This window comes from Fundulus heteroclitus, chromosome 23 (assembly GCF_011125445.2).
Source record: "Fundulus heteroclitus isolate FHET01 chromosome 23, MU-UCD_Fhet_4.1, whole genome shotgun sequence".
Classification (NCBI taxonomy): domain Eukaryota; kingdom Metazoa; phylum Chordata; class Actinopteri; order Cyprinodontiformes; family Fundulidae; genus Fundulus; species Fundulus heteroclitus.
Window position 1 is genome coordinate 2645390 of NC_046383.1, and position 16683 is coordinate 2662072.

Sequence of the window (16683 nt, forward strand, 5' to 3'; positions counted from 1 at the left end):
GGCTGCTGTGATGGTTTGCCTTGGCATACACCGAACCTTTGAAGTTGGGTCTGATGCGCGCATCGTATCCTGACGTTTTCCCCATGAGCTTGTCCAAGAAGTCGGAAGGTGAAAGCTGTGGTCCAGCCCTGCTGGGGGGCTTTATCTCCTCCTTACAGGAGCTCAATCTGAAAGAAGCAACAACAAGGAGAAGACTAAAGATTTAAAAATTGTACAGGAGGAAATGGTACAGCGTCTTGCAAGTGTTTATATTCATTTACCTTTTCTGTATTTTGTCATCATATAACCACAAACTTTAGAACATTAACAAGGCCATTTTAACACATTATTGTCAGGCAAGAAGCTATTTTGCCTGATTTTTTTTTTTTTAATTATTTCCACCTTAATGATAATCCTTCACCTCTGTCTGTCGTTCCACTTTGTCTTCTAATGTAAATTCAGGCTGTTTGGTCAAAATCAGACGTTTATTTTAATTTCCTGAAAATGTTTTTTTTTTTATGTATAGAGCTTCTGTCTTACAGAGACAACGTGCTTTTATCTGAACCAGGCGTGCCAAACTCCAGTCCTCAATTTCTGGTGTCCTGTAACTTTCAGATGCGTCTCTGCTTCAGCACACCCGAATCACATACTTAAGTCATTAGCAGGACTCCGTACCTGGAGTTCTGCATTACTGCATGCGGAGGAGGCAATTCAGCCATCCAATTTAGGTGCGATGGACCCGCGGACACATCTGAAAGCTGGAAGACACCAGCCCTGAAGTACTCACTGAAGTGTGACACCACTGATCTAAAAGTCATTTGCAGCTCTGTTCATTCAGGAGTGTTTTTCAGCCAGTCCAGTCTCAAGTCAATATTTCAAGTCCAGAAATATTGAAAAGCACATCTACAGCATGATGCTGCCACCACCATGATTCAACATTGCAATGGTGTGTCCAGGGATATGAAGTTACAGTGACTTTCTTCTTGGCATTCTTCCTTAAAGGCCAGATTTGTGATGTGCATGGCTACAGATTCTCCCATGTGAGCTGCAGGTCTCCTAGAGTTACCATGGGCTTACTGGCTGCTTCTCTGATTAATGCTCTCCTTGCCTGGTCTATCAGTTTAGACAGACAGCATGTTTTAGTAGGTTTTGCGGCAGTGCCACACTCTGCTTTCCTATTAGGTGACATCTAAAATTAATTTGTTGCCTTTTATTAAATGTTTTAAATCAGATTAGATTTAATTCAAAGGTATCAGATTAAAAGTGGCTAAACATATATGCATATCATACTTTACAGATATTTATTTGTAAAAAAAAAAAAAGAAGAAAAAAAAAAACGAAATTTAAAACCATCGTTCTTGTCACACTACTTTGTGTTGGTCAAACATATAAAATCCAAAAAAAGCACATAATAGTTTGTGCTTGTAGTATGAAAAAAAGCTGAAATGGTGTTATCACTGTTTATGTTTGAGACGTAGGATTTAGAATGCCGGGAGAAAAGGAGAATCCAACAGAATAAGAATCAGCAAATCAATGATCGACAAATATGAAAGAGCCGTGGGGAAATTAGGATGAAAAATTAGGACTAAAATGAATTGACTCAGATGGTAACTAGCAATTTAACAATGCCTCATGATGTCTGAGTCTTATAGTGGTTGTCAGGCTGTGAGCACGGAGGAACGCAGGAGCTGAGGTAAACTTGTCCCTTTCCTGTGATTCCCACCGCTGCTGCTTTGGCGGGGGTAAGTCTGACAGAATGATGGCTCAATTGTAATGCTATGAACGTCACACGGGGGAGAGGAACGAATTGATTGGAGCCCCAGAGAGGCTTAGACAACCGCTGACAAGAATCACCAACAGGCAGGAGTCAAAAAGAGAAGAGGAAGGAAGAAGGAGGGAAAAAAATGTTTAAGGGGAAAGATAAAGAATGAAACGGTGGATCATAATGGATTAGATTTCAGTTTGGCCCCTGTTATGGCACAGCATATTGCACCCCATGATTTTGATACAATAGTAAATAGTCCACAATCTGTCATGATCTAAAGCTCTGTAGTACAGATGGCAGGTTCAATCCCAAGGCAGCTTTGCTGATGTACCGCGTTCCTGCAAGTGTGTGTGTGTGTGTGGAGCTGGTTTCTGATCCATCAATCTTAGGGCCTCTTAGCTCTATCTACAGTCACATAAACGGCTCAGTCAGGGACTACAGGTTGGAGGTCTTTCTGGAGGATATTTCAGGACACAGCCAAGCTGGATTGGCATTGGGACATATTTATGCTTTCTAACAGTTTTAGGCTGCAAATAGAAATTCAAATTCAGGACGTGTCTCATTTGTTTGTCGTTACTCACACGCTTCTTCACGTTACCTCACACAAAATTGGCTAAGATTCACTGAACCTATACAGACAATGATAAATATGTCAATTCTACCATTTTACAAGCAGAGCTGTCACTATTTACGTTTGAAAAAAAAAAAACATGCTTTAATCTCACAAAGAAAAAAGTTCTACAGAAAAAAACATTGCAATTACCAGAGTCTAAGAACTAGTAGTCATTGCAGGTTGGAAACAACTCGTTACGCACCCTTTTTTTTAACTTTAAATTTGAATAATTATACAAGCTTTTTTTCTAGAACACTGGAGGCGTTTTCAGAGATACTGCAATCAAAAAGTGTCATTCGGTATTTTTAAAAGACTTTCAGGATAGGATTTTCTGTTCTCAACAAACTGACTCCAGGGCCTTGCAAATCCCTGCAACTCTTTCAGATTTTGACACATTACAACCACAAACTTCAAATTTTAATGGGATTTTATGTTCGACATTTTCCAAAAAGGACGCACCAAGTTTACACACAGCTTAGAAAGCAAATATTCAGTGAGAGCTTGAATTCTGGAGAGACGTCATCATTTTTGACCTAGATATTATTTTGGCGAGCTGGGATGTGGCCTGAACAGATCATTCAATTTTATTCGGGACCATTCTCTTTCTCTGTGCCTAAAATGATATAAAGTCTACAGAGATCCATTGAGTTTTGATTGTATGTCTTCATCCTTGAATAAAAATTTCAAATGAAATTTCTAGATGCTGTTGAACAAAGCTGAAAGAGACCTGATGCAAATACAATACTGTATTGAAAATACAGGAAAATGTATCAATAATGATGGTTAAATTTGCTATTCTTATTAGTCTCCAGTTTCTTATTTGTTACTTTAATCTACTCTGTTGTTCTGTTTGTAGACCTAATAGTGTTTTATAACCATGCGGTCCTATTGCCGGTCATACCTTGTTATTTTCCTGGCTTCCAGGCATGAGGAGGCTATTCATCCCTTTTGACAACTAGTAACTACCTTTTGTAAATTAAGTTTTCTTTTAACCAGAGTAATTTGTTTTTCCATCCCCTATCGTCCCACGGTTAATTGCAAAATCACTCCCCAGCCTCTTCTCACCAGCCTTTATTGTCCTTGTTGTAAGCGTTCATCATGCATACCAGGCGTAGGATGAAAAATTCAGCATCTTTGTGGAAAAAAAGTATTTGGCTTAATACATCGAAAACTTGTACAACCTAAATTAATTATAGTTATGGTGAAGAAAACAAAATCTTTCAGTCTTAGGGTTTTACACTACCAGTCAAAAGCTTGTGCTCGCCTTTTCATTCAATTGTTTGTCTTTATTTTAATTACTACACCTGAGAAGTCCTTCAAGATGGTTGGAAAACGATTTCAGGTGTCTAACCTCTCGAAGCTCATCGAAAGAAGAAAAGGCCAAGAGTGACCAAAGCACTAATCAAAGCAGGTGTGTGTGTGTTCTTGTACTTGCACCTGAGCAATAATTTTTTCTACTAACTTTATTTTTTGGTCCTCAGTTTTTTCTGGGCTAGGGGTCAGGTTCAGCAATAAGGTGTAAATTAGGTTTAGGTTAGGTATAAACTTTTAAAGGTCAGGGTTAAGCCACAGAAAAGGTTTGAAAATGAATGGAAGGTTGTAGAAGTGTGTTTGTGTGGGGTGTTTATTGTATATTTTAGCTTTAGAATATGTGTTGCGTTATTTCACAATTTTGTGTTTCATACATAACTCTATATACTTTTGAGTCATAGTTTTGATGACTACCATGTATACCCCAAATTTCCCCACAGTGGAACAATAAAGGAATTATTATTCTTATTATTCTATTTTTAGAAAGTCATAAAAATATGGAAAAGCCATTGAATGACAAACATGAGTCCAAACTTTTGACTGGTAGTGTACATTTAATAATAAAACAATTTCTGTTATTTCAAGTTCCAAAATAATTTAAATCTAATCTCAATTTACAAAAAAAAAAGAAAAGAAAAAGAAAAAAGAGAGAATCTAACGTCTGACGTTATTTGATAAACATTGATGAAGCCAAAATGAAAAAGTTGCATTCAGAAGAAACTAAGCACACTGCATGGTTCAATGCTTTGTAAAATCAGCTTTAGCGTCAATAACCTGAAGCAGTCATATTCTGTATGATTTCATAAGTTTAAAAAAAAAATGATCTAATCAAATCAATAACTACCAGGTGCTGACATCCCATGGCTGCAAAACTATCCCAAACCATCACCCCATTAACATGCTTAACATGTAAGATAATATGCTAATATGCAGTTTTAGTTGGCTATACAGCCAAACATCTGTATTTTGGCCTTATCTGTCCAAAGGCCAATATCCCGGAGGTTCGTTTGCGTGTAACTTTGCAAACACAAGTTGTTCTGCCATGATCTTTTTAAAGAAAAGAGCTTTTCTCCCTCAACCCTTTTGAACCAGCAACATTTGTTTTCTAACTGTACTGTCATGAACAGGGTATAGTTTGCTTTGATGAGAAGAAACAGTTGCTTTTCTAAGATAATTGCTGATATCTTTCCAACTTGGCGTCGGGGTAACACACATTTGTATGGCCCAGAGCAGCAAACTGCCAAAACTCTGGCTTTTATGGAGGTGGTCACACTAATGGCAGTGAGTTATTAAACTGAAGGATGCGATTTTCTTTTCAAACTCTGCGTGTAAGACAGTTCTTTTTTATTCTGTGAAGTCAAGCACCGAAAAACATTGTAATTATCAGAACACTAACTAACTTTAATCTGCTATGCCTGTGCTTTGCAGCAAAACTAGCATTACTGAATGATGGCTCTTCTCTTAGGCTTGTTTTTAAACAAGGGTGCACAGAGAGATGGAGGGATGCTGATACTCTCAGTGGCAGTATGCCAATGACAATATATGAGAATATATGATAATACTCTCCTGGTCTGTAACTTCAACATAAGTGTGACTCTCTTCTAGCAAAACCGCTTCTGTACAAATTTCCTGTAAAGATTTTTTAAAAATAGAGAATCACAATTGATTTTGCTGGCCTCTCCACTTCCCTAAAATTGCCCTCCTGAGTTTTTGTTAATGGAGAGATTTCTAGCCAATATTAAAAAAGGAAGAAATATGTGACTGCTAATTAACGCGGATGTGAACATCAACTTTAAACATGACTGGCATATAACAGAGACAATGGGTCAAAAATGCACAGAAATTGATGACCATGGACGTAACACGGCTTTTTAAAAATGACATATTTTTTCCAATCTCGGATGCTTGGTACAATAAGGTACAAGTTTGAAAGCCGACCTGTGTCTTTCGGGGCGGAATTTGCTTGTTTTCCCCTGTGTTTGCATACTCCAGGTACTCGGCCTTCCTCGCAAAGTGCAAAAACATGACTATTAATTGGCTTCTTTAGGTAAAAAATAAAACAAAAGCCAGTTTCCAGTCCAAGGCGGACACGGCTGCTCTGCAGGCGGGCCCGTCCCCAATGCCCATGCTGTGGGCGGGCATTAGGGGGCCAGGGCATACCCGCCTTGCCCAGTGAGTGCTGGAGATAGACAAGATTAGAGTTAATTCTTTTTGCATGTTGGGAACAATAATAACTGTTTTTTAAAGCTATTCAGGCCTTAATGATGCCAAACTCTTCCTGGTGCTCAACTAGTGTTCTTCTTCTTTTATATTGTTTGATGTACTTAATTGTCCTTTTTGTAATTTTACTTGATACTTGAAAAATGTCTTTGAATTTTTAGAAAAGCGCTATTGTTCTGTCTTTTGTTAAGACAGTAAGAAATTTATACCATGAATAAATTACATAAATAAGATATAAAATAAGTTCATAGTTAAAAATTAGTTTGAAGAAATCCAGGGTAAAAACCGTTATAACAGTTTGTGGTTTACATTTAATCCGAGTGAGACATCTCTTCTCTGTTAAATGTGTTTGTTATTTATGTGAGGTAGTGAGTGCTCTCACTTTGACAAAATCTTTGACGTATTTTTTCTCTGGGATAACGTGTTCATGAAACTGCTCGTGTTGGATTGTAGATTTGTTCTTCGCGCTTCTGCTTTGGGAAACATTCGTCTTTGTAAGTATTGCTTTGCTCTGAAAGCACTTAAACATGGTTTGGAAGTACTTTGTAAAAGACTAAAAAACAAATGTCTCATTGTCATAGTTGTGCTAAAGCTAAGCTATTGGTCAATTACTTTTTTCTCTTCTGTATATTTCAGTTACAAGATAAATTAAGAAATATTCAACCGGATTGGTGAATAAAGGTTCTTCCGAGAACACAAGAAAAGAAAGCCTTGTGTGGGGAACTTTTTTCTTTAATTGTTCGCTGGCTGTCTAGCAGCACATAGGCACGTGGTGTGAGGACAGCACAGTAAAAAGACGACTACTCAGCGGGCTAAAGCATACAGAGCAACATCCATCAACATGAGTCTTCGGTCAGGAAGAAATTATCTGAAAGACTACGCTGCTGAACAGCAACAGGAAGCTACCGGTGATGATCAACAGCCAGAAGATGCCGCTCAAGAAGCTACGACGCAGCAACCGTCTCAACCATTGGACACCATGTCGCAGGTCTCCGGAGCACCCACGAGATGGTCTCAACGGACATCCTCATCTTCAACGGGTTCCTCTGCAGCAAGGGCCTACGCCAAAGCTCAAGCAGCGAGAGCTCAACTGGTTTATGCCAAAAAGGAAGCCAGCATGATGAAACAAAAAGCCGAATTGGATGCACATCTGCATATCCTTCAGTGCGAAAAAGCAATAGCGGCAGCCGAAGCAGAGGCCACGGCTTATGAAGAAACAGAGAATGAAAGCGGGGAGCTTCACAAAGAACTTTGTGTGGATGCTGAACCCTTTAGCAATGTGCAGCGTACCAGTGAGTATGTTAAACAACAATGTGACTTATTCTTTCCAGATAACCAGCACAAGGCAGTACCCCCTCCTGACAGAAATGTCGCTGCAATATGTATGCAAGACATTGCACAGGTAACCAATCCTGTTACAACCAACACTCAAACCAACCCACCATCAGGAAACAGGCTAGTTAAGCAGGAGCCATTAGTAAATACATGTGGCACAAACAATGCTCAGGATTTTGCAAACTACCTCATCCGCAAAGAGCTAGTAAGCACAGGGCCCATGCATTTCGACGACAAACCCGAAAACTATTGGGCATGGAAAACCTCGTTTATGGATGCGACCAAAGAGCTAAATCTGTCGCCCAGGGAGGAATTAGACTTGTTAGCGAAGTATTTGGGTCCAAAATCATCCGAACAGGCTAAACGCATTCGCGCTGTACACATCCTTAATCCAGCTGCAGGTTCTTTGATGGTCTGGCAGCGCCTTGAAGAGTGCTACGGCTCACCTGAGGTTATTGAGGACGCACTCTTAAAAAAGGTGGAGGACTTCCCAAAACTAACAAATAAAGACAATGTTAAACTACAAGAGCTTAGCGACATCTTAATGGAGCTACAGTGTGCTAAGCAAGATGGCGCTTTACCAGGACTAGCATACCTGGACACAGCTCGAGGAGTCAGACAAATAGTTGAGAAACTACCCTTTAACTTACAAGAAAAATGGACATCTGTAGGAACGCAGTACAAAGAGACCCATAGAGTGTCGTTTCCCCCTTTCTCAGTTTTTACTCAGTTTGTTCAGCATCAGGCGAAAATGAGAAACGATCCCAGCTTTATGTCTAGTCCAAACAGCCACGTTCCATCTCATGCAGAAAAACTGAGACCATATAGCCGCAAAACTACTGTGTCAGCTCATAAAACTGATATCACAGCAGAGCCTAATCAAAGTAGTCTAAAACCATTGGAGGAACCGGATCGACAGTGTCCGATCCACAAAAAACCACACCCACTTAAAAAGTGTAAACTTTTCAGAGAAAAACCTATTGGGGAAAGGCAGGCATATCTGAAAGAGCACCACATCTGCTACAGGTGCTGTGGGTCAGTCAGACATATTGCAAAAGACTGCAAAGCAACAGTTAGGTGCACAGAGTGCGATAGCTCGAAACACTTATCTGCAATGCACCCAAGTTCTCCTCCCGCTCCAGAGAGCGCTGAACGGGAAAATTTTGTACATGAAGAGCAAAATGAAAGTTTACTTTCAGGCTCTCTTTCAGTTGTTTCAAAGTGCACAGAAATATGTGGCCAAAGTGATTTTTCGCGTTCGTGTTCGAAGATATGTTTAGTTAAAGCATACCCTGCTGGGCAGAAAGAGAAGGCCATTAAAATGTACGCTGTGATAGATGAACAGTCCAACAGGTCACTAGCTAAATCAGAGTTTTTTAACCTTTTTGATATCAGGGCCAGACCTGAGCCTTATATGTTAAAGACTTGCGCAGGAAATGTACAGGTTTCCGGAAGGAGAGCTGTAAACTTCTCCCTTGAATCTGTGGATGGAAAGGTTAACATACAGCTACCACTATTAATAGAATGTGACTCTGTTCCAGATGACAGAACTGAGATACCTTCTCCTGAAATCGCGCAGCATCACCCACATCTTCGCCCAGTTGCAGATAAGATCCAACCTGTTGACCATCAGGCTCCCATCCTTTTACTCCTAGGTAGGGACATTCTCAGGGTCCATAAGGTACGTGAGCAAATCAACGGGCCCAATAATGCTCCTTATGCCCAAAGACTAGATTTAGGTTGGGTAATTGTGGGGGAGGTGTGTTCGGGAAAAACGCACGGTCAGCCAGAGGTAAATGTTTACAAAACACACACCTTAGATAATGGTCGTGCATCCTACTTTCAGCCTTGCCCGAACATAATTCATGTTAAAGAGAATTATGGGGTTGTGTTAGATGCTTTCTGTGACACAGATGATTTAGGACACACTGTGTTTATTAGATCTGAGCGTGATGATACACGAGCTATGTCGATCGAAGACAAAGATTTCCTAATGGTGATGGACAAGGAAGTCTACCAAAACAAAGAGAACAGTTGGGTTGCACCTTTACCCTTTCGTTCTGAGAGGAAGAAACTCCCAAATAATAGAGAACAAGCTCTAAAACGTCTCTCCTCGCTGAAAAAGACATTGATAAAAAAAACAGAGATGAAGGCTCACTATGTCCAGTTTATGCAGAAAATGTTGGACAACGGCCAAGCTGAACTAGCTCCACCTGTCACAATAGATAAGGAACTCTGGTATCTGCCCACATTTGGCGTATACCATCCTCAGAAGCCAGAACAAATCCGGGTAGTGTTTGACTCGAGTGCAGAGTGTGACAGGGTGTCCCTTAACCAAGTGCTTCTCAGTGGACCCGATTTGAACAACTCTTTGTTAGCAGTTCTGCTACGGTTTCGTAAAGAGCCAATAGCCCTGACAGCCGATGTGGAGCAAATGTTTTACTGCTTTGTTGTTCGAGAAGACCACAGAGATTATTTGCGCTATTTGTGGTTTGAGGACAACGACATTACAAAAAACATAGTCGAGTTCCGAATGAAAGTTCACGTATTTGGAAATAGCCCGTCCCCTGCTGTTGCGATTTACTGCATGAGACGAGCAGCACAAGAGGGTGAACGAGAACATGGCTCTGATGCGCGTCAGTTTGTTGAGCGTCAGTTTTATGTCGATGATGGTCTCACATCGGTTGCCACATCTCAAGATGCAATCGATCTGCTTAAGAGAACTCAAAACATGTTGGCGGAATCAAACCTACGCCTTCATAAGATAGCGTCAAACTGCAGTCAAGTCATGGAAGCCTTCCCTTCCGAGGATCGTGCAAAGGACTTGAAACATTTAGATCTAGGAGTAGATCCCCTCCCAATTCAGAGAACCTTAGGACTCTGCTGGAACCTACAAGCTGATAGCTTCACTTACCGTGTATCAGTTGCGACCAAACCATTCACACGTAGGGGCCTACTGTCAGTGGTTAATAGTCTCTATGACCCCTTGGGCCTGGTTGCTCCTGTCATAATGCAGGGCAAAGCATTACTGAGGGAGCTTTCATCTGAAGTTAGGGACTGGGATGAACCGCTAAACCCCATAAAACATGAAATGTGGGATGCATGGAAAAACTCATTGAAAGCCCTTGAAAATCTCCAAATACCAAGGTGTTACAGCTCAGGTACTTTAAGCACAGCTAAGCTAAAAGAGCTTTGCATTTTCTCTGATGCTTCTACTGTGGCTATAGGGGCAGTAGCTTATCTGCGAACAGCTAGCGATGAAGGACAGTGCCATGTCTGCTTTATAATGGGAAAGTCTAAACTTGCACCCCGTCCCGCACACACAGTACCGCGCCTAGAACTTTGTGCTGCTGTGCTTGCCGTGGAAATGTTTGAGCTCATTAGGGAAGAGCTAGACATCAAAGTAGACTGTGTGAAGTTCTACACAGACAGTAAGATTGTGTTAGGATATATACACAACACTTCCAAGCGATTCTACATGTATGTTGCCAACAGGGTTACACGTATCAGAGCGTCCACACAACCAAACCAATGGCATTACGTACCAACCGAGTTGAACCCAGCCGACCAAGCCACTAGGTTTATCCCAGCAGCTGAACTGCAGAACACTTCCTGGTTCTCAGGCCCACCATTTTTGTATCATGACACAAATTCAGAACAACCCAACATTGGTTCTTTCACGCTCATTGAACCTGGGAAAGACAAAGAGATACGTGCAGAAGTGAAAGCACTAAAAACTACAGTTTTAGGGTCACATCTTGGCTCTCAGCGTTTTGAGAGGTTCTCCAGCTGGACCAGATTGTGCAGAGTATTAGCCAGACTCATTCATATCGTCTCATCTTTTAAACAAAAGAAAAGTGGATGGAACAGTTTCAGGGAGACTCCAAGCATCCAAGAACTCAAACAAGCCACGGTCGTTATCATACGGGCTGTCCAGCAAGATGCCTATGAGGAGACAATTAGAAACCTTAAAGAAGTCAAACAGGCAAATGTGAAACTTGACACGCTCAGAAAGCTCAACCCTTTAGTTGACAAAGACAACCTCTTGCGAGTAGGGGGACGTCTCTCCTCAGCTGATCTCACTGAGAACGAAAAGCACCCTCTTATTTTCCCGTCCTCCAGTCACATCGCCACACTACTAGTAAGATACTTTCATGAACAAGTGTCTCATCAGGGGAGACACATAACTGAGGGAGCTATCCGGGGTGCTGGGTTTTGGATTGTTGGAGCGAAGCGCCTTGTATCTTCGGTCATTCATAAGTGTGTTACATGTCGAAAGTTGCGAGGAAAAATGCAGGTTCAGAAAATGGCAGATTTGCCTGCTGACCGACTCATTCCTGAACCACCTTTTACCTCTGTCGGTCTAGATGTGTTTGGACCATGGACAATTGTGACTCGTCGAACAAGAGGTGGTTGCTCTCAAAGTAAACGTTGGGCTGTGTTGTTCACGTGCATGTCAACCAGAGCCGTGCACATCAAGCTGATAGAGACTATGTCTACTGATAGTTTTATAAATGCACTGAGAAGGTTCTTCGCTATTCGTGGCCCAGCCAAGATGCTACGCTCGGACAGAGGCACAAACTTTACAGGGGCTTGTAAAGAGTTGGACCTAGAAAAAGAAAACTCAGGTGTAGGGAAGTACCTGCAAGGAAGAGGTTGCAGTTGGATTTTCAACCCTCCCCATGCGTCGCATATGGGAGGTTCGTGGGAGCGCCTCATAGGGATTGCCAGGCGCATTCTGGACACAATGTTGTCACAAACTGAATCAACACGTCTCACTCATGAAGTCTTAAGCACCTTTATGGCTGAGGTGACGGCAATTATTAATGGAAGGCCACTGGTTCCCATCTCCACAGACCCTGATTGTCCTGTAGTACTCACCCCAGCAATGCTAATTACACAGAAGGTGAGTGCTGTTTCTGCACCATCTGGGAACTTCTCCACAGGACAGTTGTTTGGGAAACAGTGGAAACATGTTCAGCACCTTGCTGATACTTTTTGGAAAAGGTGGAAAGGACAATATTTGCCCACCTTGCAAAGTCGCTCAAAATGGACTGAAAACAGACCCAATGTTAGAGAAGGAGATGTAGTCCTGCTGAAAGATCCTGAGGCCAGCAGGAATGAATGGCCTATGGGACTAATAATAAAAACCTTTCCCAGCAGGGACATGAAGGTCCGCAAAGTGGAAGTGAAGGTTGTACAAAACGGGACTGTAAAGGTGTTCTTAAGACCAGTTTCTGAAGTTATTGTTTTGCTTTCTGAAACTGAGTAATTATCATTTGTTCCTCAACATCCGAGTGTTGTTATTTTTGTGTGTGACTATGTTATGATGGTTGTTGTGATATAATGTGATTATATCAAGCGGGGAGTGTTCTGTCTTTTGTTAAGACAGTAAGAAATTTATACCATGAATAAATTACATAAATAAGATATAAAATAAGTTCATAGTTAAAAATTAGTTTGAAGAAATCCAGGGTAAAAACCGTTATAACAGTTTGTGGTTTACATTTAATCCGAGTGAGACATCTCTTCTCTGTTAAATGTGTTTGTTATTTATGTGAGGTAGTGAGTGCTCTCACTTTGACAAAATCTTTGACGTATTTTTTCTCTGGGATAACGTGTTCATGAAACTGCTCGTGTTGGATTGTAGATTTGTTCTTCGCGCTTCTGCTTTGGGAAACATTCGTCTTTGTAAGTATTGCTTTGCTCTGAAAGCACTTAAACATGGTTTGGAAGTACTTTGTAAAAGACTAAAAAACAAATGTCTCATTGTCATAGTTGTGCTAAAGCTAAGCTATTGGTCAATTACTTTTTTCTCTTCTGTATATTTCAGTTACAAGATAAATTAAGAAATATTCAACCGGATTGGTGAATAAAGGTTCTTCCGAGAACACAAGAAAAGAAAGCCTTGTGTGGGGAACTTTTTTCTTTAATTGTTCGCTGGCTGTCTAGCAGCACATAGGCACGTGGTGTGAGGACAGCACAGCTATACAAATAAAATATATTATTATCATTATTATTAATAATAATAATAATACAATTTGTTTGCTCAAAGAATCTTTTTTAATTAAGGTAACCACATTATACAAACAGAGATTTGACAGTGATCAACTTTAATTCAAGATATATCCTGCTAAGTTATAAAATGATGTCATTTTTGTCTTTAATGACCTGTGTAACCCTTGTCTTCACACTTCTCTTTACGATGCCCTATGGCTGCTAATGGCCCTTTTGATCAATGGGCCAGTTGGTGAATGAAATTCGGAGCAGACTGCAATTTAACCTTAAACATTAATCTTCGATGACATGACCACTGCCACTCCAACACTGTGACACCCTTTGGTATTGAAATTACATGCAGGCAGAACTTAATGCAGACAGGCACCTCACTTAATCTGGGCGTGAAGCACACCAGGATGTATGGAGGAAAGAAGAGATTCCAGATTTTAGTGACGGAAACATCTCAGAACAGCCGTAGAATTAGGTTTGCGATTAAACAAAAACAGATGTAATCTTTTCATGGCTGCGAAAGCCAGAATTCAATCAAATCAAAGTGAAAACTATAATGACTGACCGTTCACACAGAGCGTCAGTTTGCAAGGTGGTTTATATGAAACCAGTTTTGTTTTCTTTACAATGTGATCAGGAGATCTGAGATAAATAGTAAATAAAAATCATACTCAACTAAAATATAGTAAGGATACACTTAAAATCACAATTGCCTTTTAAGCTGTTTTATTTCTGACTTTGTGGTGATCAATATGCAGTCAGCTGCCTAATAGTTTACTGATCCCCCTTTTGCTGTCAAAAAAGCCCTGACCTGTTGAGTGCTTTTTTAAAAGTGCTTTTTAAATAAACTTGTCATGCCTTGCATTTGTTTCTTAGCCGAACATTGGTTAAAGTTCGCCTCTGGTTGCTTTCTTAAAGTGTATCCTGGTGCTATCTGTTTCTGGATAAGCAATTTAAACCTGGCAAGCCATCCATGTGGTGTGAAAAAAGTGTGAAGCATTAAACCCATCTTCATTCATTGCTCTGTAGCTCGGTTCCAATGCTCATTCGCCCATTAGTGAAGCTGCTACTGAAATTGCTAAAGAAAGAACCAGAATTCATGTTGGTCCTAATTGAAAGATGCCATGCTGACCTGTGACCACTGCTAGAAAAAAAACAACAACACAGGCTGTCTGAATGTGAGAACTGGAATATAGAACAATGAAAGTAGGTGGCCTTATCTTAGCTGCATAGTTCATACATACTTATACTTTCTATATGTTGAGGAGTTTATTTTGGTATTTAATTTTTTCCTTATTTAACCATCTCCCTGTTCTCTTTATGTTTTGTATTCTTTGCACTAAATAATTAATTCTCCACCCATGAAGTTTCTCTAACCATATGACATAATTCTTATCAAAACGCCGTTTTAAACACCCTTGAGTTTCGTGATTTTTTTTATTAATCCATGTTAATCCAGTGTAAATAACAACTCCGTGCCGTTGCTCGTGTGAACTCATTTGCACCGCAATCTTTAATCTCGTGACTGAGCTTTGACATCTGCAGAAAAAAAAAAAAAATGTGCCAACTGATGTTTCCAGGCTTGTGCCACAGTAATAACCGGGGCACAGCGAGCTGTGACTTGATGACAGAATTATGTTCATGTGTCTACGGTTCTGAACTCCAAACATCACCCCAGGCTGTTCCAGTGCAGCCTTAACTAATCTTTAGCACTCTCATTAACTCTGGTCTAGTGAGCCGAAATCCATATTTGTGTGAAATATAATATTCCTCTGTTTATGATTTAATTCGTTTATCTGCCCGAATCCCGCTGTGTTAAATCTGAAGAAAGTAGATCAGCACTTTCTCCAACCCCTCGTGGCTGTCACAGTGTCACAACTGAATAAAATCTTCCACCCACACACTTTATAAAGTTTCCTGCTCTGGCTTGATCTCAGAAAAGCGTTCTTGCATTTTTGTTTAAGTAAGGAATTAAAGTGAGCATGTCAAGTAACTGGGTGGTTATTACTGCTGCATGCCTGACAGAGGTCGACAGATGTTATTGATCTGCCAGTAAATTGCCAAATATTTCAATTTAGCGTCGCACTTGGTTTTGACGGCGCACACTTTGCTGATTTTACAACAGAGTGTGCCAAACAGTGCAGTGTGCCCTCCCATGTGTCACAGAGCTCCAGCTGGAACCACAACAGTGAGCGCCAGTCTGTAAATAAATAAACACAAATTATTACCACCAGTTTAAGTTTTTACTCTTTTGTATTTATTTTGTTATAAATAGAAGATGTCATTTTTAGTGGGAAACAAAGGACCTGGAAATTGCTCCACAAATGAATTTTGATTATATACTTTTTTTGAGCCAACAATATATATATTCATGTTTTATGAGGTGTTTCTTGTCACCATTAATGGTTGTGACACACACAAGGGGCTTGTTTGGTTATTTGCATTAGAAAATCTGTGCATCCCTGAAAATATGTTGAACAATTGAAATAAAAGTGGCTTATTTAGTTTATGGTGCCCTAAAACACACATCTTCAGTGACGTCTGAACGAGTATAGTTTAAGTAGAGGAAAATAAATGCTTTTTAGCCATCCTTACAACTTTGCTTGGCAGCAGTTTCAATTGCAACACTCTCAAGTCTTTACTGACATTTTCTTCAGCTGTGACTCAAATTTTTTTAGCTACAACCTTTTATTGAACTTAAAGCTGCAGTATGGAATTTTGAGAAAATTTTGGAGTTAGCCTGAAAATTTGAATGAGCACACCTTACAGCTCCTCCCCTACAGCAGAGTTTGTCGTGCTTCTGATGTTTACCTGACTTTGTTTTCTGAGCAGGTACCACTTAAGAAATTGGCAGTTTTTCCTGTGAAGTAGGTTGTTTGTCGGCCATTTCTCTACACAGCTGCAGCCCATTGGCAGTCTTGAGCTTGAATGATGGTAGCGCTGTGTGGGGGCGAACGCTCACAACCAATCAGAGCCAGACATTCCTCCTGGTTCTGATTGGTTGTTTCGAAGATCTTTGTTTTTCTTACAGATTATCTGCTTCATATTTTACTGTCAGGACATAGCAGCAGTTTTAACGCATATGTAAAAAAACCCATTTATACAAAAGTTACCGACTGCAGCTTTAATATTAGCATTGAAATTTAAATTAATGTATTTCATTTTTTGTGAAATCTGTTTTCAGCTGGCTCTTCGTAAAGCAGTAGATAACTAACTGAAGGCTTCGGACGGAGGAAGTTGCAGTGGTAGTCTGTGTGATAACCCTGAGGGACTGACCTTTACCCACGGAGGGAGATGAAGGTAACAAAGCCTTCCTCAGACCTACCCATCGTCACAGACTTCACTTCCAGTCGTTCTGTATTCAGGCCATCGTTTTTCTCCTCTAAGATCGGGTATCAGCGCTGACTGCTTCCTGTCAGTCTCTGTGAAACACAGCCAGCAGGCTTTCTGA

At 40.4% G+C, this 16683-nt stretch overlaps 1 protein-coding gene across 3 annotated transcripts in view; it reads right to left on the reverse strand.

Annotated features, from left to right (window-relative positions):
- glra4a (glycine receptor, alpha 4a) overlaps positions 1–16683 on the reverse strand; it is a 77349-nt gene that overhangs the window by 26456 nt on the left and 34210 nt on the right. For all 3 annotated transcript variants that reach the window (XM_036127321.1, XM_036127319.1, XM_036127320.1), the window contains one exon: positions 37–167. In XM_036127321.1, coding sequence (XP_035983214.1) covers positions 37–167 — 131 coding nt within the window. The remainder of the gene's footprint in view (positions 1–36; positions 168–16683) is intronic.